Consider the following 21,786-nt stretch of genomic DNA (forward strand, 5'->3'; position numbering starts at 1 on the left):
GTTGGAATGTGAGTCTTTACAGGTAATCAAGTCTTAAAGGTACAGACAATGTGAGTGGAGAGAGGGTTAAGCACAAATTAAAGAGATGTGTATTGTCTCCAGCCAGGACAGTTTGTGAGATTGTGCAAGCACAGGCAAGTCGTGGGGGTTACAGATAGTGTGACATGAACCCAAGATCCCGGTTGAGGCTGTCCTCGTGTGTGGAATTTGGCTATCAGTTTCTACTCAGCAATTCTGTGTTGTCCTAACCTGTGTTGTTCTGCCCTGTTTGTGAACACAACTCACCTGACGAAGGGGCAGTGCTCCAAAAGCTTGTGGCTTGTGCTACCAAATAAACCTATTGGGCTTTAATGTGGTGTTGTGAGATTTCTTACTGTGCTCACCCCAGTCCAACGCTGGCATCTCTACATTGTGGGACTTGAACCCAGAACTTCTAGCTTAGCGGCAAGGACTTTACCCGCAGCGCCACAAAACCTCCTCATTTATTATATGATGAAAGATAATTATGACAAACTATTAGTTTGTCATAATTACAGAACATATACAGCACAGAAATACACCTTTCAACATAACTAGTCCGTTCTTGAATTTATACTGCATCTGTAGCTCATCCTATCCTTTTTAATCAGGATAATCCTCAATTTCCTCCTCCCTCATATGCTTGCCTGGCTTGCCCTTAAATGCATCTATACTATTTGTCTCAACCAGTCCTCGTGGTAGTGAGTTTCAAGTTCTCAGCTCTCTGTGGGTAAAAGTGTTCTTTGTAAAGCCCACAGTTGATTTCTTGGTGACCATCTCATCTTGAAGAGCTCTACTTTTGCTTTTCCGCTCATCTGGAGACACTCTGTCCATTCTATCAAAGCTTCCTAATTTTAATGATCTTTATTTGTCCAACCTTCATATTCTATTTTAATAAGAAAAGTGATCCAGCATGTTTATCCTTTCTTGAAGGGTTCTTATGGTTCTGACTTCATCCCTGTAAGGTTGTCTTTTTAATTCCTTTATATCTTTTTAATAATGTGGTAGTCAGAACTGCACACATTACATCAAATGTCATCTAGCCAAGGTTTGATAAGAGTTCATTAAAACTCCAGTACTTTTCAATTATGTCCCTAGTATGTTGTGCTTTTTTTAAAAAATGGCTTTATTAAGTATCACTACCTTTAGTTATTTATGTTTTTGTCACTCAAGTATTTCTTTGCTCCTCTTTTACTTTTGGCTTCTTATTTTACAAGTATTATGTGACCTTCTTATGTTTCTTACCAAAATGTAATATTTCATTTTTGAGTTGAAATTTAATTACCAATATTACAGCTATTCTGGAAGTTTTTTTTCAAGTTTGTTGCAGTCCTCCTTGGTTTTGACTACAATTCCACTCCTCATTTGGTATCATCCTCAAATTTAGAAATTAGGTACAATTCCAAAGTCTAAATTGTTAATATAAATTCAGATCAACAGTACTCCCAGTGCTGATCCTTGTGGGTTCCCACTTCACAACCTTTGTCACTCTGAATATCTACCATTTGTCACTATTCTCTGCTCTTCGTTGTACAGCCAACCACATATTTATTCTGTTACTTGTCACTACACTCTGCACGCTTTGGCGTTACTCTATAACGGAGCCCCTTATTGAAGCTCTGTTGGAAAATTTAGATATCTACCATTCTCTACTCTTATCTCTTTAAAGAATTCAATTGGTTTAATCAAACAAGGCAATCACTTTTGAAATCCATGCTGATCATTACATTTTTGGTTTCTAGATGTTTTTCTTTTTCTCATTAGTAGGAATTTCATGATCTTTACTATCATTGGGACATTTTTATTTTAATTACAGATTGTTAATTAAGTTTCTATACATATCTATTTCAGATGTTATATTACGCTGTCTCAGGCATTAGGGATGAGTATGGGTGGTGCACCAGCAGGACCTGCAGGTACAGGAAAAACGGAGACTACCAAAGATATGGGCAGATGTCTTGGAAAATATGTTGTTGTGTTTAATTGCTCAGATCAGATGGACTACAGAGGTTTGGGTCGTATCTATAAAGGTAAAGTGATATGTTCCTTTTCTTTGAGCAAGTACAGCTTATAAAGCATCAGTCGCAAAATGTATTATATATTTTGAATGAATGCCCCAGAATTTCAGTGAAGCATTGATGTTTTGAGGGATGAAGTAAGAAATAACCTGCATTTATTTATCACCTTTTATGACTTCAAGATATCCCAATTACAGTCTATGATGCACTTTTGAAGTACATCACCAGCAGTGAAAGATTAGCAATTTTCTTCTTTTTGGAAATGACATGGCAGGGAATTTCAAGATTCACCTCTTTGAATTACTGTTCTTTTTCCCTGTAGGACTTGCTCAGTCTGGTGCATGGGGTTGCTTTGATGAATTTAATCGGATTGAATTACCTGTACTGTCAGTAGCTGCTCAACAAATCTATATTGTGCTACAATGTAAGAAGAACAAAAAGCCCCAGTTTTATTTCACTGATGGTGATGTTGTAGAAATGGACAGAGAGTTTGGTATCTTCCTAACTATGGTAAGGAACAAAACTTAAATGAATATTCACTGAAGTTAATTTGCATTTTTCTTTTCTGAATATTAATTTAACCTTTTTCAGAAATGCTTCGAGAGGAACATAATTCTATCTCTTGTGACCATAATTCTATCTCCTTCACAATTGCATTGGAACGAGATAGGATCAGGCAGGCTAGGAAGGTGTTTGTCTGGGGTAAGGGGAGATACGAAGAAGTCAGGAAGATACTTGGACAAATAAACTGGAAGGAGGCGTTCTTAGGGAAAAGTACCGAAGGAAGGTGGCAGATATTCAAGGAATGTGTGTCCGGAGCTCTGAATGACAACGTTCCGATGAGACAAGGGGGTTTTGGTAGGTTGCGGGAACCGTGGTGCACAAAGGCTGTGTTGAACCTAGTCAGGAGGAAAGGGAAGGTGTATAAGAGGTTCAGGGAATTAGGAGAGGTTAAAGATCTTGAGGAGTATAAGGACTGTAGGAAGGAACTTAAAAGGGAAATTAGGAGAGCCAGGAGGGGTCATGAGAAGACCTTGGCGGGTAAGATTAAGGAGAATCCCAAGGCCTTCTATAAATATGTGAAAGGTAAAAGGATAAGAAGAGAAGGGATAGGACCTATAAAAGGTGAGGGGGGAAAGGTTTGTGTGGAACCAGAAGAAATGGCAGAGGTGCTTAACGAGCACTTCGCCTCAGTATTCACAGTGGAAGCTGATCTGGGAGATTTTGTTATGGATTTGCAGCAGATGGAAAAGATTGAGTACGTGAATATTAAGGAGGAGGATGTGTTGGAACTTTTGAATTCTATCAAGGTAGATAAGTCACCTGGACCAGATGGGATGTACCCCAGGATACTGTGGGAGGCGAGGGAAGAGATTGCAGAGCCCCTGGCGATGATCTTTGCGTCGTCAATGGAGACGGGAGAGGTTCCGGAGGATTGCGGATGTAGTTCCTATTTTCAAGAAAGGGAACAGAGATAGCCCGGGAAATTACCGACCGGTGAGTCTGACCTCAGTGGTTGGTAAGCTGATGGAGAGGCTTCTGAGGGACAAGATTTACGAACATTTGGAGAGGTTTGACATGATCAGGAATAGTCAGCATGGATTTGTCAAGGGCAGGTCGTGCCTTACAAGCCTAGTTGAGTTCTTCGATAATGTGACTGAACACATTGACGAAGGAAGTGCCGTGGACGTAGTGTACATGGACTTCAGCAAGGCGTTTGATAAGGTCCCCCATGCAAGACTTCTTGAGAAGGTGAGAGGGCATGGGATCCAAGGGCCTTTGGCCTTGTGGATCCAGAATTGGCTTGCCTGCAGAAGGCACAGAGTGGTTGTGGATGGGGCTTTTTCTGAATGGAGGTCAGTCACCAGCGGAGTGCCTCAAGGATCTGTTCTGGGACCCTTGTTGTTTGTCATTTTCATAAATGACCTGGATGAGGAAGTGGAGGGATGGGTAAGTAAGTTCGCTGATGACACTAAGGTCGGTGGTGTTGTGGATGGTCTGGAAGGATGGAAAAAGTTGCAGCAGGACATAGATAGGATGCAGGACTGGGCGGAGAAGTGGCAGATGGACTTCAACGCGGATAAATGTGTAGTCGTCCATTTTGGCAGAACCAACGGGATGAATGAGTACACTATCAAGGGCAGAAGTCTGAGTAGTGTTGAAGAGCAGAAGGATCTAGGGGTCCGGGTCCACAGGACTCTTAAATTGGCCTCACAGGTGGAGGAGGTGGTCAAGAAGGCGTATGGTGTACTGGCCTTCATTAATCGAGGGATTGAGTTTAGGAGTCGGGAGGTAATGCTGCAACTTTATAAGACCCTTGTCAGGCCTCATTTAGAGTATTGTGCGCAGTTCTGGTCGCCTCACTATAGGAAAGATGTAGAAGCTATTGAGAGGGTACAGAGGAGATTTACAAGGATGTTGCCTGGACTGGGAGGCATGCCTTATGAAGTTAGGTTGAGGGAGCTGGGACTCTTTTCCCTGGAGAGACGAAGATTGAGAGGCGACCTGATAGAAGTTTACAAAATGTTGAGAGGAATAGATAGGGTGGACTCTCAGAGGCTATTTCCCTGGGTTGAAATGGTTGCTACGAGAGGACACAGATTTAAGGTGCAGGGAGGGAAGTTCAGAAGTGATGTTAGGGGTAAGTTTTTCACTCAGAGAGTGGTGAGTGAATGGAATCGGCTGCCGTCAGTGGTGGTGGAGGCGAACTCGCTGGGGTCTTTTAAAAGACTTCTGGATGAGTATATGGGGTTTAATGAGATTGAGGGTTATAGATAGGTCTGTAGGTTGGTAGGTGTTGATGTGATCAGCGCAACTCGTGGGCCGAAGGGCCTGTTTGTGCTGTAGTGTTCTATGTTCTATGAACATTTGACCATACATTTAACTTACAAATATTTCAAAGTAATGATATTCATTGGGCAGCACGGTGGCACAATGGTTACAGCGCGAGGGACCTGGATTCAATTCCGGCCTTGGATCGCTGTGTGGAGTTTGCACGTTCTCCATGTGTCTGTGTGGGTTTCCTCTGGGTGCCCTGGTTTCCTCCCACAATCCAAAAATGTGCAAGTTAGGTGGATTGGCCATGCTACTGAGTGGCATAGTGACACAATGGTTAGCACTGCTGCACCATAGCACCACAGACCCGGGTTCAATTCCAGCCTTGGGTCATTGTGGGGAGTTCACACATTCTCCCCATGTCTGTGTGGGTTTTCTCTGGGTGCTCCGGTTTCCTCCCACAGTCCAATGACGTGCAAGTTAGGTTGATTGGCCATGCTACATTGTCCATTAGTGTCAGAGGGATTACCAGGGTGAATATGTGGGGTTACAGGGATAGGGCCCCTAAGATTGTTGTTGGTGAAGACTCGATGGGCCGAATGGTTTCCTTCTGCGCTGTAGAGATTCTATGATACAGACAGTTGGATAGTACAGAATGCAAATGTTGCTGAGTGCAAAATGCAAAGCATATCTTTCTTTTTAGAGATACTAAAGTAATAACATAATAATAGTAAAATTACTATTTTTTTGCTAGTAACTACTAAGTATTGAATGTTAATTTTAGAACCCAGGTTACGCAGGACGTCAGGAGCTACCTGAGAATCTAAAGATTCAGTTCCGTACAGTGGCCATGATGGTTCCAGATCGTGCCATTATCATGCGTGTCAAGTTGGCTAGTGCTGGTTTCCGTGACAACCAAATTCTTAGTCGCAAGTTTTACACCCTCTACAAACTGTGTGAGGAGCAGTTATCTAAACAGGTAATCTTAACTACAGCATGTGATGCTATACTAGCCTCATTGCTGCCCTCAGAGGGGGCGGCCTATAATGATCTAACAATCTCTGTAGGGTGGATTTCCTTTTCCCCACTAAGGTTAGTTTGAATCTCGTGCCAATTAAGAGACTGTCCAGCAACAGTGATGCTATTAAACAAGGTAAGTAGCCAATCAAATGAAGCATTCACATCAGCAGCAAATAAGGAAACTTCATTCTTTAACTTAAATTTTACCGGCAGTGAAATAAATGATTAAGACATATACTTGGGACTTTAAAAAAAAACAAACTATTTAAAAAAAAATCATTATGCTACAAGTATAAAATGGATTTGACAGTGCTAGAGAGGTTTGTAAGCAGTAAGCATCCTGAGTCCACTTCCCTCAGGACCTCATCATTAACACCACTAACCTCACCCTCTATGACACTCCCCTTCCACTCAAAGCCTGCTTTTCCTGTCCAGCTTTTGCTCCGCACTTCTGGCCTTCGCCTGCCTCATTTGTCTACCCAGGGCACAGCTTTTTCTATTGGCACTTGAGTGAAGTCACGTGAGGACCCCAAGAAGCTGAAAGCCATGTCTACTGAACTCATATTTGTGGAAGTGATGAAACTTTCCGGGCATGTCACTGATATACAGTTGGAAATCTGAACAAAGTAAATTTTCACTGGAAGGGTATTTAATTTGGTGGATGGACTTAATTCCGTCGAGTTGGTCTTTTAATGAGCATGCATGAGACGCTGATGAATGCATTATTCATCAGGAAATGCAATCCACCATTAATCCACTGTCAAAAGCAGGGGAACAAAATGCCAAATTAATCTTCCACTGGTGGGTAACTGACGATTAGAATCATGCCAAACTTAGTACCCCCAGCCACCATTTCTGCCATTGGTGGGAGCAGAAAATTGTGCCCACAATTTGTTTTAATGATAAATTGAAATTCCAGGGCGTTCCTTCAAAATATTGATCAGGACATTGGGAAAATCTTCTTCCTTCTTCAAAATAGTGCCAAGGGATCTTTGATGCCCTCTTGGGAGGTTAGACAGGATCTTAATTTAAAAACTCACCTGAAAGAAAGCATCTTTGATCATGCCATATTCCCTCAGTATCGCACAGTGTTTCAACCTAGATTACATACACAAGTCTCTGGAGAGGAACTGTGATTAAATGCCAGTTAATTTGAGCACCAATACAGCTGAAGTATGCCCAGTCTTTCAAACTAAGAAAGGATTTCTGGTAAGAAGTTTTGTTTGCCTGTAAAGGTTAATAATGTCTAAAATGTAATTCATCCCTGATTATAAGATCTGCTGAAGTGCTGGAAAATTCCACAAATTATCTTGCTATGACTTTGGAGCTGCACCAATACTAGAAAAGTACAAAAGAAATAAATATTGATCACTTTCTGGTGAATGATAGTTTTGCTAATCGTTGCATTCCTTGCTTCCTCACATTTGAGTGCAGATCTAATCTTTACTGTATCTTAATTAATATTCATTGTTGCTCACGGTGCCATTTTTATGATATTAGTTATTATCCTACTTTGGCAGGTGCACTATGACTTTGGTTTGCGAAACATTCTGTCTGTGCTGAGAACTCTGGGTGCTGTTAAAAGATCCAACCCAAATGAACCAGAGAAGACAGTGGTCATGAGAGTTCTGCGTGACATGAACCTTTCCAAACTGGTACGTGTACAGTAACAGATTTTCACCTTCAAGAAGAAGTTTTTGTTCCTATTGTTTAATTTTGACTTGCTCTGTTAAAGATATTTGGATCCAGCCAACCTCAAATTAATTTTATGTTTAAAATAAAAGATTCATTCAATAATTTTATAATTGATAGATTACTTCAAAATATGTGGATGGAATCTAAGGAAGAAATAGCAGAGGTCATACTACTTAAATTTAATAACCCATTAGAAAAAGCTGCAGCGCCAGAGGACTGGCAGACAGCTAACTGATTCCTATAGTTAAGAAGGTGGACAGAATATGTGCAGGAAATTGCAAACCAGTCAACTGGCATCAATGGTGGGAAAAATAATGCAATCCTGACTAAAGCAGAGAATAGAGGGACATCTAGAAATGAGAAATATAATAATGAATAGCCAGCATGGATTTTAAAAAGGAAAATCTTGCTTGAGCAGCATTATTGAATAGTTTGAGGCGATAACAGAGAGAATGAACGAATGTAGTGCAGTAAATGTCATTATCGAATGCATTTTAGAAATTCAGATAAAAGATGTCCATGATTCTTTGTCAATCTCTCCTTGGTTCTGACCTATCCTTGGCCTTCTATTCTATTCTGCCTCCTCCTCCCCCTCTCCAACTATATAATCCCACATTTCTACGCCTTGTCAGAGGGATCTGACTCAAAATCTGGTTCTCTATCCACAAAACCTGCCAGACCTGTTGAGTTATTCCAGCATTTTCTGTTGTTATTTCATATATAACACGTGTCAATTTCTTTGCAGGCACTTTGAAGAAGGTAGTAGCAGATTGAGAAAAGTGCTTTGAAGTGGTTTGTGATCATATTGCATTGTTATTTAGTCTTTCCCAAGTAGGTTTTTGATCTAGATAGGCTGGGTGAATGGGCCAGGAAATGGCAAATGGAATTTAATGTTGGCAAGTGTGAGGTGGTCCACTTTGGTAGGAAGAATGGTAGGAAGGACTATTACTTACGTGGCGAAAAACTGCAGCAGGCGACGGTGCAGAGGGACCTCGGGGTCCTTGTGCATGAGTCGCAAAAACCCAGCCTGCAGGTGCAGCAGGTGGTCAGGAAGGCGAATGGGATGCTGGCCTTCATAGCGAGGGGGATTGAATATAAAAGTAGGGAGGTCTTGCTGCAGCTGTATAGGGCATTGGTGAGGCCGCAGCTGGAGTACTGTGTGCAGTTTTGGGCGCCGCACCTGCGCAAGGATATTTTGGCCTTGGAGGGAGTGCAGAGGAGGTTTACTAGGCTGATACCGGAGTTGAGGGGGTTGAGCTATGAGGAGAGGCTGAATAAACTAGGCTTGTACTCGTTAGAGTTTAGAAGAATGAGGGGAGATCTCATTGAGACGTATAAGATGATGAATGGGATGGATAGGATAGAGGTGGAAAGACTCTTCCCGCTCAAAAAAGACAGTAGGACTAGGGGGCACAGCCTCAAGATAAAGGGGGGGCAGTTCAGAACGGAGTTGAGGAGGAACTTCTTCACTCAAAGGGTGGTGAATCTCTGGAATTCTCTGCCCGTTGAAGTGGTGGAGGCTGCCTCGCTAAATATTTTTAAGAAGCGGGTTGATGGGTTTTTGATAAGAGAGGGGATTAAGGGTTATGGGGAGAGGGCGGGAAAGTGGAACTGAGCCACGACAGATCAGCCATGATCTTATTGAATGGCGGGGCAGGCTCGAAGGGCCAGATGGCCTACTCCTGCTCCTATTTCTTATGTTCTTATGTTCTTATGTTCTTAAAATGCATACAAGCAAAAGCAATAGCCTGGCACTCTTTCTCAATCGGAGCATAGAGTTGTTCAATTTGCATTAATGCGGAAGATTTAAATGCTACCAGTTGTTCTTGCTACAGTCGGGTTGCTCCAAGGCCTGTCTCGCTGGCATCACACTGCTGGATAACTTCACCTTTGACATCATTGCTATTTAACACTGTTGTTGTCGTCACTAGTTGTTTGGTTTTAGTGAATGCTGCTTTTTGTTCTGTGTCCCAATACCATTGCACCTCCTTGGCACTGCGCTGCATTGAGATTCACTCTCCAATGATGTATTAGGCAAGATATTGTTTAGATAGTTGTGTAGTTCAAGAATCTAACAACTTATTGCCTTACTTCGCATTTCTTGGTTGCTGCATAGTTCTACAGCACTCACCTTGTCAGGATCTAGGCAAAGCTTTCTTGCTGTCAATCCATGACCTATATGCTTGATTTCAGTCATCTTCAATTACAATGTTTTTCTTGTTCAGATTCGGTTCATCTGGCCAGTTCTCTCTAGCAGTCATATTAAATTTGGATCATCATCAGCTATAGTTTCTTCCATTGTGTCTCCACATCTCTGGACCATCAGATTATCCACTATGGGAAGATCGCTGAGTATCTCATGTTGTCTCTATTGATACTTTTCTGGAAATGGCAATCTGTTTATGCAACCATCTGTACCTCCTGAATGGCGTCCAGAGTGTAGTTAGAAAGCTGCTGCTTTCATCCAGCTTCATTTGCCAGTAACCATCCTTTGCACCGAGGGCAGTAAAAATCAAGTTGTGCCAACATTTCACCAATGGTTGACATGGGGTAGTGAGATCTCTTCAGTGCTTTATTTAGATCCTTTGGGTTTAAGTATATTCATAGCTTTCCAGGTCGTTTCACTGCTATCATGCTGCTAACTCTGACAGATTACCCCCTTCTTTTCCAGCTCATCTCTCTTGTCTTTTAAGCTTAACATGAGGGCAGCTGGAACTCCTCTTGCTGGATGCTGAATTGGTCTTTCACTCTCATATGTAGATGACGTTTTCTCGATGAGTCGAGTGCCATATCCTGTTCTTATGAGAGCATCTTTCAGTGTCTGTAGGTATCTGTTGCGTTCCTCCTCATCTGAGCAAATCCTGTGTATACAGAGGGCTTGTCCACAGGGGTTGGCTTCTTTAATGTGTTCAGGGTGGAAGGTGGAGAAGTGGAGCATTGTGAAGTTATCCGTGGGCTTGCGGTACAGTGAGATGCTGAGGTGATTATCCTTGATGGAGGTGCGTGTGTCCAAGAATGCAACTCATTCTGGAAGTAGTCTATGGTGAGTCTGATTGTGGGATGGAACGTCATGTAGTTGTATCAGTGATTGTTCGCCATGACTCCAAAGGAAGAAAATATCATTGATGTACATCGAACACAGAACATCAAACATTACAGCAGAGTACAGGCCCTTCGGCCCTTGATGTTGCGCTGACCTGTGAAACCAATCTAAAGCCCGTCTAACCTACACTATTCCAATATCATCCATACATTTATTCAGTGACCATTTAAATGCCCTTAATGTTGGCGAGTCCACCATAGTTGCAGGCAGGGCATTCCATGCCCTTACTACTCTCTGAATAAAGAACCTACCTCTGACATCTGTCCGATATCTATCACCCCTCAATTTAAAGCTATGTCCCCTCGTGCAAGCCATCTCCATCCAAGGAAAAAGGCTCTCACTGTCCACCCTATCTAATCCTCTGATCATCTTATATGTCTCTATTAAGTCACTTCTTAACCTTCTATGTATCTAGAGTATAGTGTTGGTTGAAGGCCCTGTGTGGTGATGAGGTCTTGTTCAAACCTATGCATGAAGATGTTGGCATATTGAGCTGCAAATTTGGTCCCCATGGCTATTCTATGTGTCTGAATGAAGAACTGGTTATTGAAGGTGAAGACGTTGCTGTCCAGGATGAAGCGGATGAGTTGTAGAATTGCATCTGGAGATTGGCAGTTGTCGGTGTTGAGTACTGGGGCAGTTGCAGCACTGCCGTCATCGGGGGGGGTTGCTGGTGCAGAGTGCCGAGACATCCATTGTGATGAGGAGTGTTCCTAGTTCAACTGCGCTAGGGTTTCTGTAAGAAGTCTGTAGTGCCGCGACAGAAGCTGGGAGTTCTTTGTACAATGGTTTTCAGGATGACCTCAATGTAGCCGGAGAGGTTCTCACACAGGATCCCATTGCCTGGTACGATGGGATGGCTGGGTGTGTTGGCCTTGTGTATCTTTGGAATCTCCAATGTGGTGAGTATATGGGATTAGAACACAGAGGATGCTCTGAAAGTCTGGATCAAAGGTCGTAATCAGTCTGTTGAGTTGGCGGGTGTGTTTGTTGGTCGGATCTGTGGGTAACTGTCTGAAGTGTTCCTCGTTGTTCAGTTGTCGATACGCTTCTTTGCAATAGTCTGTTCTGTTCAGTATGACGATGGCCCCTCCTTTGCTGGTTTGATGACAATGTTGTGGTTAGTCTTGAAAGCGCAGATGGCGTTGCATTGTGCTTGGGTGACGTGCAAGGCTGTCTTGTGAGTGCGGCTGATGAATCTGACATTGACACACCTCCTGATGGCTTGAGCATACATGTCAAGTCGATGGCGGCCTTCCTGAGGGGCCAAATTCAACTCTTTCCTCTTTGGTTGCTGCACCATGGATCTCTCTGTCTGCTGTTCCAGTTCATTGGTTGTCTCATTGGGTTTGTTGTTGGCCTCTTGAGGTTTGTGGAAGAACTCCCAGAGCCTCATTCGCCTGATGAATTCCTCTGTGTCTGCTGAGAGACTGATGGGGTCCCTTTTGGTGGTGGGGCAGAAATTGAGCCCTCAGCTGAGAATTTCGATTTTGTCTGATTGAAGTGTGTAGTCTGACAAGTTGACAATGGACTTCCCTGCAATCGTACCCCCATGACTTGCCTGGACTTACAAAATCTCATTAACTGTCTTGGCTTGAGACAATTGACACCTCTTTAAACTGTGCTTAACCCTCTCTCCACTCGCATTGTCTGCACCTGTTAAGACTTGCATTCCAACCATTATCTTGTAATTGAGTTTGTGTCTATATATGCCCTGTTTGTGAACCCAATCCTCCATTCACCTGATGAAAGGGCACTGCTCTGAAAGCTTGTGCTATCAAATAAACCTGTTGGACTTTAACCTGTTGTTGTAAGACTTCTTACTGTGCCTACCCCAGTCCCATGTTGGCATCTCCACATCATGGTTCAAAGCATGCCTCTAAGGTTTTCAAAATTTCTGTGGTCTGTTTTTTCTGTTCTTCATATACAGTTTGGGTGGAGTACAATTAGTGGCAGTCTCTCCCCAGCAATGTTGCTTCTCGTGTATGCTCCGACTTGTTCATTTACCCTGTTGCAATCTCATAGTTTTGCCATTGCACGTAGAAAATTGCCAGTTCCGCTGCATATCTCCTTTCATTCCGACAGGAACAAGGAAACAAGGAAAAGAGTGGAAAATTTATAGCCATTTTTGTCTCACTTACTATCTTAGCCTTTCCTTCTGTGTGTTATTTCTCCAGCAGCATTTAGCAATTTGAAACATTTCAGTATTTGTCTTTCAGTAGCTGTGGCTTTTCTACCAGTTTTTCAAAACCCAACCTCAGCCCCACACTTACATAAGTTCAAAGGCTACTCTTTCCAGTGTGCTATCTTTATTGAACCAAATGTATACATACATCTATGACTGTGTGGCCAAATTCCCTTCCAATTCGATTTTCAAGTTTGCTGATGACGCCACCATAATGGGTTGGATCTCAAACAATAATGAGACAGAGCTCAGGAAAGAGATATAAAATCTGGTGAACTGGTGCAACAACAATAATATTTCCCTCAATGCCAACAAAATGAAAGTGATAGCCATTGACTGCAAGAAGCATAGTGGAGGACATGCCCCTGTCTACATCAATGGGGACGAAGTAGAAGTGGTCGAGAGCTTCAAGTTTTTAGGTGTCCAGATCACCAATGCCTGTCCTGCTGACACTATAGTTAAGAAAGCCCAACAATGCCTCTACTTTCTCAGAAGACAAAAGAAATTTGCAATGTCTGCTCGGACTCTCACCAACTTTTACAGATGCACCATAGAAAGCATTTTTTCTGAGTATATCACAGCTTGGTATGGCTCCTGCTCTGTCCAAGACCACAAGAAACTACAAAGGGTCATGAATGAAGCCCAGTCCATCACTCATTGACAATGTCTACACTTTCCGCTGCCTCAGAAAAGCAGCCAGCATAATTAAGGACCCCACGCACACCAGACATTCTCTCTTTCACCTTCTTCCATCGGGAAAAAGATACAAAAGTCTGAGGACATGTACCAACCGACTCGAGCAGCTTCCCCCCACTGCCATCTGACCTTTGAATGACTACCTTGTATTAAGTTGATCTTTCTCTACTCCCTAGCTATGACTGTTACAATACATTCTGCACTCTCTACTTTCCTTCTCCATGAACTGTATGTTTTGTCTGTATAGCGCACAAGAAACAATACTTTTCACTGTATACAAATACATATGGCAACAATAAATCAAATCAAAGCAAAAACTTCTCCATGTTCGCCACAAACAAAAGATATAGCTGGAATTTATTGGCCCAACCTGTCTACAAGAACTACTGGTCCCTCTCTTGAATGGCTGGCCGCAGTTTCCAGTCCTGGAAAAGATGGGAGGAAGAAGGACTGGTTGGGCTGAGCGGCCTTGTTTTATATTCTATGTATTCTTCTGTAAGATGCTGTGTTCTGTCCATCTATTGTGTTCTGCTTAAGACAAGTCCTAACTGAAATCTCACACACAAGCCACTCCTGTTGCCTTCTTATTGTTTTTATTTTTGGAATTTCTTATCATAGATAGACTTTAACCCAAGGTTAAATAGACCCACCCTGAATTAAGAATCGTAATCTAGAAACATTGAATAAAACTCATTCCTTAAAATGTTATCTCCGATTCTTTAGGTTTGTTATTAGTTATTGAACTTTCAGCAATTTGAAACAATCTAAAGTTTAAGTTTATTTATTAGTGTCACAAGTAGGCTTACATTAACCCTGCAAGGAGTTACCGTGAAAAATCCCCAAGTCGCCATACTCCAATGCTTTTTCGGGTACGCTGAGGGAGAATTTAGCATGTCCAATGCATCTGACCAGCACATCTTTCAGGCTGTGGGAGGAAACTGGAGCACCCAGAGGAAACCCACACAAGGCGAACCATCCAAACTCCACACACTAACCCAAGCCAGGACATGAACCCGGGTCCTTGGCGTGTGTGGCAGCATGCTAACCACTGTACCACCATATTCTAAGATGAAAATATCTGCCTAACATTGCAAGAAAAATGGCTCAGAAAGTTTGAGAGCAGTTGAGTATCCCCTCATGTATTGTGGGAAATATTGTCAGTGGGTGAGGGCAGAAAGTTACAGTAGTCAAATAGGCAGAGATGACTGTGGTTGAGCACTGATTGCATCACTGGGTCTCATTTCACAAAAATGTATGAGGTTCTCTTTATTTTTGCTGGTAAAAACTCTGGCTACAAGGATATCGGTCCTCTAAGAAAATTGCGATGAATACCAACGCAGTGGTAAGTCAGCATCGGTTAATTTTGATTCCTCCACCATTCAATTCTTGAGGACATTGGTGACATGAAAAATTCTTCCTCTGCATTTGTATTGCTTTTTCCATCTTATTTACATTGCTGTAAACATTGATCAGGGTGTAAACTTTTGGGGGTTTTCCTATCCAAATTCATCTGTATGTAATTTTGCACATGACCCACTTCTGAAAGAATAGAGTAACAGAAGAGAACGTTTCAGAATGCAAATAATATTTATTTTGTCTCAGGTGGATGAGGATGAGCCTTTATTTATGAGTTTGATTAATGACCTGTTTCCTGGAATAACCTTGGATAAGGCTGGTTACCCTGAACTGGAAGCTGCGATTGAGAAACAAACCACGGATGCGGGCATTATTTACCACCCTCCCTGGATCCTGAAGCTCATTCAACTCTATGAAACACAAAGAGTCCGACATGGTTAGAGAGCATTTTATTGAAAGATGGAGTAAAATAAGCTTCAAACACGAAAAAGAATTTTACAATTCAATTTACTTTCCATCTCCTGTTGTGCAAAAAATCATTTAAAATTTAAAACATGCATTCATAATCAATGCATAATTTTCTAAAGTACATTTCATGCAGTGACATATACCTTTGTTGCTCTAAGTCATTTTTTTGTTAAACCTGTTATTGTGCCCGTAATAGGTATGATGACTCTCGGCCCTAGCGGTGCTGGGAAAACAAAGTGTATCAATACCTTAATGAAAGCAATGACAGACTGTGGAGTACTTCACAAGGAGATGAGAATGAACCCAAAGGCAATCACAGCCTCCCAGATGTTTGGTACTTTGGATGTTGCAACAAATGACTGGACAGATGGTATTTTCTCTACTCTATGGAGGAAAACATTGAAAGCAAAGAAGGTAAATTAGTGTTTTTATAATAGTGCTTATCAATTTGGTATATATGATCGTAAACAAGATATGCCTTTGGGAACCACACTTGACAATAAATAAATCGTAAGTTATATGCATTATGGAAAATTTATTTCATTAACATTTTCTATTTGTAAAAGAATTTTTTAGTGTCAGAAAGTGTTTGACATTCTCAATTCTTCGTCAATTCTGAGATTCCATAGTTTAAAAAAACTATGGTTCTACTGGCTACTCCAGCATTTATTGCTCATCCTTAATTGGCCATGAGAAGATGATGGTGAGCTGTCTTCTTGAATAATTATTTTACCGCTTTGGAATGTGTGAGGCTGTAAAATCCCGCCCTCCCTCTCTAACAGCACTGAGTGTTTACCTACGCCATGTGGTATGGGTAAACCCTCAGTGCAGTTAGAGAGGGAGGGCAGAATTTTACGGTCTCGCTCGTCCCGAAACTGTAAAATCCCACCCGAAGTCAGTGAACATTTCCATAGTCCGTGGCGGGGCAGTAAAATTCCACCCAGAGCACTTCGATCCAGTGACAGTGAAAAAAGAGTGATATATGTTGTTGGGATGGTGATTGATGTTGTGTACTCATGTTTGTTCCTAGTTGGACCAAAGTCACTTAAAGAGTCTGATCATGTGGCCTATTGATGATGTTATAAGCCGTTGGCATGGGCAAATGGGCAGCTTATCTATCCTATCATCCTGTAGAGTTACAGTCTGGCTTGCAAGCCTATCCTTTAAAAATAGCACAATTGACTCAAAGGGGAACTGCCAGATGGTGGTGCTCTCATATGTCTGCTGCTTTTAGATTACAATGGATAGGGATTTAGAAGGTGCTATCTAAGGAACCTTGCTGAATTCCTACAGTGCACCTTTCCACCCCAGGATGTTGATAGTGGGGAATTTAGTGATGGTAATATCATTGAATGTTTAAGCACTATGATTAGAGTTTCTCTTATTGGAGATGGATATTGCCTGGTACTTCTGTGGCATGAATGTTACTTGCCACTTTACAACACAAGCCTGGATATTGTGTAAGTCTTACTGCATTTGGACATGGACTGCTTCAGTTACTGAAAAGGTGTGAATGATGCTGAATATTGTGCAGTCATCAGAGAAAATCTCCACTTCTGAACTTCTGATGGAAGGAAAGTTATTGATGAATCAACTGAAGATGTTTGGGCCTGTGATACTATCCTGAGGAACTCCTGCAGGGATGTCCTGGAATTGAGATGATTGATCTCCAACAACTACAATAACCTTCTTTATTGCTACGTATGACTCCAACCAGTCTAGAATTTTCCCCTGATTCCCATTGACTCCATTTTTACTAGGCTTCCTTGGTGCCACACTTGGTCAAACACTGCCTTGATATCAAGGGCAAACACTCTCACTTCACTACTGGAGTTCAGCTCTTGTGTTTGTATTTGAACCATGGCTGCAATAAGTTCAGGAGTTGACTGGTCCTGGTGGAACCCAGATTGAACATCAGTGAGCAGATTATTGCTAAGCAAGTGCCATTTGATAACGTTGTTGGTGACATTTTGCTGATGGATCGAGAATAGACTGACGGGGCGATAATTGTCTGGATTGGATTTGTCCTGATTTTCCATAGTTGCTGGGTGTTTGCCAGCGTTGTAGCTATACTGAAACAGCTTGGCTAGAGGCACTGCCAGTTCTGGAACAAAGGTGTTGAGTGCTATTGCTGGAATATTGTTAGGGCCAGTATCCAATGCCTTTGGCTACTTCTTGCTATCACATGGATTGAATCAAATTGATTGAAGACTGACATACGGGATGAGGCCAGGATGGATCATCCACTTTGCACTTCTGGCTGAATGTTGTTGAAAATGCTTCAACCTTTTCTTTTTCATTGAAGTGCTGGGCTCCCCCCTCGTTAAGGATGTTTTTGTAGCCTCGTCCTTTTAAGAACATAACATAAGAACATAAGAAATAGGAGCAGGAGTAGGCCATCTAGCCCCTCGAGCCTGCCCCGCCATTCAATAAGATCATGGCTGATCTGTCGTGGCTCAGTTCCACATTCCCGCCCTCTCCCCATAACCCTTAATCCCCTTGCCTATCAAAAACCTATCAACCCGCGTCTTAAAAATATTGAGCAAGGCAGCATCCACCACTTCAACGGGCAGAGAATTCCAGAGATTCAGCACCCTTTGAGTGAAGAAGTTCCTCCTCAACTCCGTTCTAAACCGCCCCCCCTTTATCCTGAGGCTGTGCCCTCTAGTCCTACTGTCCTTTCTGAGCGGGAAGAGTCTCTCCACCTCTATCCTATCCGTCCCATTCAACATCTTATATGTCTCAATGAGATCTCCCCTCATTCTTCTAAACTCTAACGAGTACAAGCCAAGTTTATTCAGCCTCTCCTCATAGTTCAACCCCCTCAACTCCGGTATCAGCCTAGTAAACCTCCTCTGCACTCCCTCCAAGGCCAAAATATCCTTGTGTAAGTGCGGTGACCAAAACTGCACACAGTACTCCAGCTACGGCCTCACCAGTGCCCTATACAGCTGCAGCAAGACCTCCCTACTTTTATATTCAATCCCCCTCGCTATGAAGGCCAGCATCCCATTCGCCTTCCTGACCACCTGCTGCACCTGCAGGCTGGGTTTTTGCGACTCATGCACAAGGACCCCGAGGTCCCTCTGCACCGTCGCATGCTGCAGTTTTTCGCCACGTAAGTAATAGTCCTTCCTACCATTATTCCTACCAAAGTGGACGACCTCACATTTGCCAACATTAAATTCCATTTGCCAGTTCCTGGCCCATTCGCCCAGCCTATCTAGATCCTTCTGCAGACTCTCCACACCCTCCGCACAATTTGCCGTTCCCCCAATCTTGGTGTCGTCAGCAAATTTCGACACCATACACTCAGTTCCCTCCTCCAGATCATCTATATAAATGGTGAATAGCTGAGGCCCCAGCACCGACCCCTGGGGCACTCCACTAGTCACCAACCGCCAATCCGAATAGCACCCATTGACCCCCACTCTCTGCCTCCTATTTGACAGCCAATCCTCTATCCACGCTAACACCCTACCCCCAACTCCATGCCCCCTTACCTTCTGCAATAATCTCTTGTGAGGCACCTTGTCAAACGCCTTCTGAAAATCAAGAAAGACCATATCCACTGGCTCTCCTCTATCCACCGCCCTAGACACATCCTCATAGAACTCCAATAAATTCGTCAGACACGACTTCCCCTTAACAAAACCGTGCTGCGTCTGCTCTACCAAACAATTCTCCTCAAGATGCCTCGCTATTTACTCCTTGATCACGGATTCTAACATTTTTCCTACAACAGACGTTAAACTAACCGGCCTATAATTCCCCGCCTTTTGCCTGGCACCCTTCTTAAACAACGGTGTAACATTAGTCGTTTTCCAATCTTCCGGCACTTCCCCGGAATCCAGCGATGTTTGGAAAATAATCACCAAGGCATCCACTATCACCTCCGCCATTTCCTTCAGAACCCTTGGATGCATTCCATCCGGTCCTGGGGACTTGTCCACAATCAGTCCCTCCAGTCTGTTGAGCACCGCCCCTCTAGTAACCTTTTTCAGTAGGTTGTTTAATTGTCCACTACAATTCATGATTGGATGTGGCAGGATTGAACAGCATAGATCTAATTTATTAGTTGCTGAATTGCTGAATTTTGTCTATCACTTGTGCTATGCTGTTTGGTACACAAATAGTCCTGTGTTGTAGCTTCACCTCATTTTTAGGTATGTGTGGAAACCACTCTTGGCATGCCCTCCTGCACTCTGTATTGAACCAGAGTTGATCCCCTGGCTTGGTGGTAAAGATAGAGGGGGGATATGCCAGACCATAAAGTTATAGATTCAGTACATTTCTGCTACTGCTGATCGCACAATGCCTCATCATTGTCCAGTCTTGAGTTGCCAGACTTGTTCGAAATCAAGTGCTACGCGACATATTGGAAGGTATCCTCAATGTGAAAACAGGACTTGTCACCACAAGAATTGTGCAATGGGCTCTCTTACCAAAACTGCCATAGAAAGAGGTGAGGCTGTGTTTCTTCCTCTTATTGGTTTCCTCACCACCTGCTGCAGACTCTGTCAAGCATTATGTTCTTTAGTACCCAGCGAGCTTGGTCTGCAATACTGTTATCAGGCTGCTCTTGGTGATGGACATTGGAGTCCCTCTATGCAGAGTACATTCTGTGTCCTTTCTACCCACAGTGCTTGATCCAAGTAGTGTTCATCATGGAAAAGCTCTGATTCATCAGCAGTCAGGAGTGGAGGGGGGTGGTAAGTGGCAATCAGCAGGAGGTTCCCTTGCCCATGTTTGACCTGATGCCATGAAAATTCATGGCGCCCCTAGCCAATCTTGATGCCTGCCAGAGCAACTCCCTCCTAACTGTACACCATACCTCTGTTGGGTCTTTCCAGTCAGTGGAACAGTACACATCTAGGACCTAGCCTAGGTTGATGCAGGGTAGTCCAGCTGGTTTAATTTCTTTTAAACTTTTCAGTGGTTTAATGCAACTCAGTGGCTTGCTAGGCTTTTCAGGGTCAAACACATTGATGTGCACCTGGGGTCACATGTAGGCCAGACCAGGTAAAGATGATAGATTTCCTTTCCTCAAGGTATTGGCGAACCAGATTGGTTTTTATGAAAATTGATTTATGGCCATCATTAGACGGTAAAGGCAGATTTTCTGGCCTGCAGGATTCATCCCCCATAGGATGGACAATTTGAAGGACTATTTAAAGGTGGCAATTTCCAGTCTTAGACTATGTGTGACTGGAAAACTCTGCCTTCCATTTCTGATTTTTTTTATTGAGTTCAAATTTCATCATCTGCCACGTTTGGATCCACACTCTTGATCTTTGAATTACTAGTTCAATGACAATGCCACTGCATCAGCACCTCCCTGGTGTTTGATATGCCAACACAATCATTATTGACCAGAAATTGAACTGGGCTATAAATGCAATGGCAACAAGAACATCTCAGAGTCTGGGAATCCTGTGATGAATAACTCACTCCCATCTTCCCAAAGTCTATCCACCATCTACAAGGCACAAGTTAGGACTGTGATGGAATACTTTCCACTTGCCTAGATGAGTGCAGATTCAACGACTCAACAAGCTGGCCACCATCAAGGACAAAGCAGTCTGCTTGATTGGCACCCCATGCACCCCCGTCAACATGCAATTCCTCCACCATTGACGTCTTGTGGCAACAGTGTGTACCATCTAGAAGGTGAACTGCAGCAGCTCACTAAGGCTCGTATAGCAGCACCTTCCAAATTAATAACCTCTACCACCTAGAAGGACAAAGGCAACACATACTTGGGAGCACAATCACCCTTAAGTTCCTCTTCACTGTTGTTGAGTCAAAATCCTGGAACTCTCTTCCAAACAGCACTGTAGGTGTACCTACACCACATGGATTGCAGCGGCAGCACCACCTTCCCAAGGGTAATCAGGGATGGACAATAAATGATGGCCTTGCCAACGTAGCCTGCATCTCATAAACAAATAAAAAAAATGTGTCAAAGTTCTTGTGTAAGAAAAATTATGGTTAAATTAGCTCTCTAGAAGGGAAGTTAATTTAATGATAAGCATATTAAAACTGAACAGAACAAGCATTGATGTGGACTGGCCGGTGTTGGACTGGGGTCCTGATGAAGGAGCAGTGCTCTGAAATCTTGTGTTACCAAATAAACCTGTTGGACTTTAACCTGGTGTTGTGAGAAGAAACATTGTACAGGAATGATGTATAAAATCTTTTCCGCCTTAACAGTATCAAAGCAAGACCATCTGCACTGTAACTTACTCAGCCATAAGCCAATGAATATAAACCAGAAATACAAACTAAAGTGCACAGTTAAAATAAATTTTGACTAGATTACAGAATATAATAATCTAGGTATATACAGGACAGATTAGAAATATCACTTATGTTTGTTTAAAGATGAACAAATGTTCATTTGGACCTCAGCAATCTCACCTACCATAGTGGATCTTCATGTATTGAGATAT

At 42.7% G+C, this 21,786-nt stretch overlaps 1 protein-coding gene across 1 annotated transcript in view; it reads left to right on the plus strand.

Annotated features, from left to right (window-relative positions):
- Window positions 1-21,786, plus strand: part of dnah5l (dynein, axonemal, heavy chain 5 like) — a 326,877-nt gene that overhangs the window by 138,637 nt on the left and 166,454 nt on the right. Inside the window, exons 41-46 of the mRNA XM_080217022.1 lie at window positions 1,870-2,048; window positions 2,359-2,546; window positions 5,596-5,790; window positions 7,352-7,486; window positions 15,113-15,302; window positions 15,531-15,748. Of these exons, the coding sequence (XP_080073148.1) occupies window positions 1,870-2,048; window positions 2,359-2,546; window positions 5,596-5,790; window positions 7,352-7,486; window positions 15,113-15,302; window positions 15,531-15,748 (1,105 nt within the window). The remainder of the gene's footprint in view (window positions 1-1,869; window positions 2,049-2,358; window positions 2,547-5,595; window positions 5,791-7,351; window positions 7,487-15,112; window positions 15,303-15,530; window positions 15,749-21,786) is intronic.

The sequence above is a fragment of the Carcharhinus amblyrhynchos genome, chromosome 2 (assembly GCF_965287045.1).
Source record: "Carcharhinus amblyrhynchos chromosome 2, sCarAmb.v2.hapA, whole genome shotgun sequence".
Classification (NCBI taxonomy): domain Eukaryota; kingdom Metazoa; phylum Chordata; class Chondrichthyes; order Carcharhiniformes; family Carcharhinidae; genus Carcharhinus; species Carcharhinus amblyrhynchos.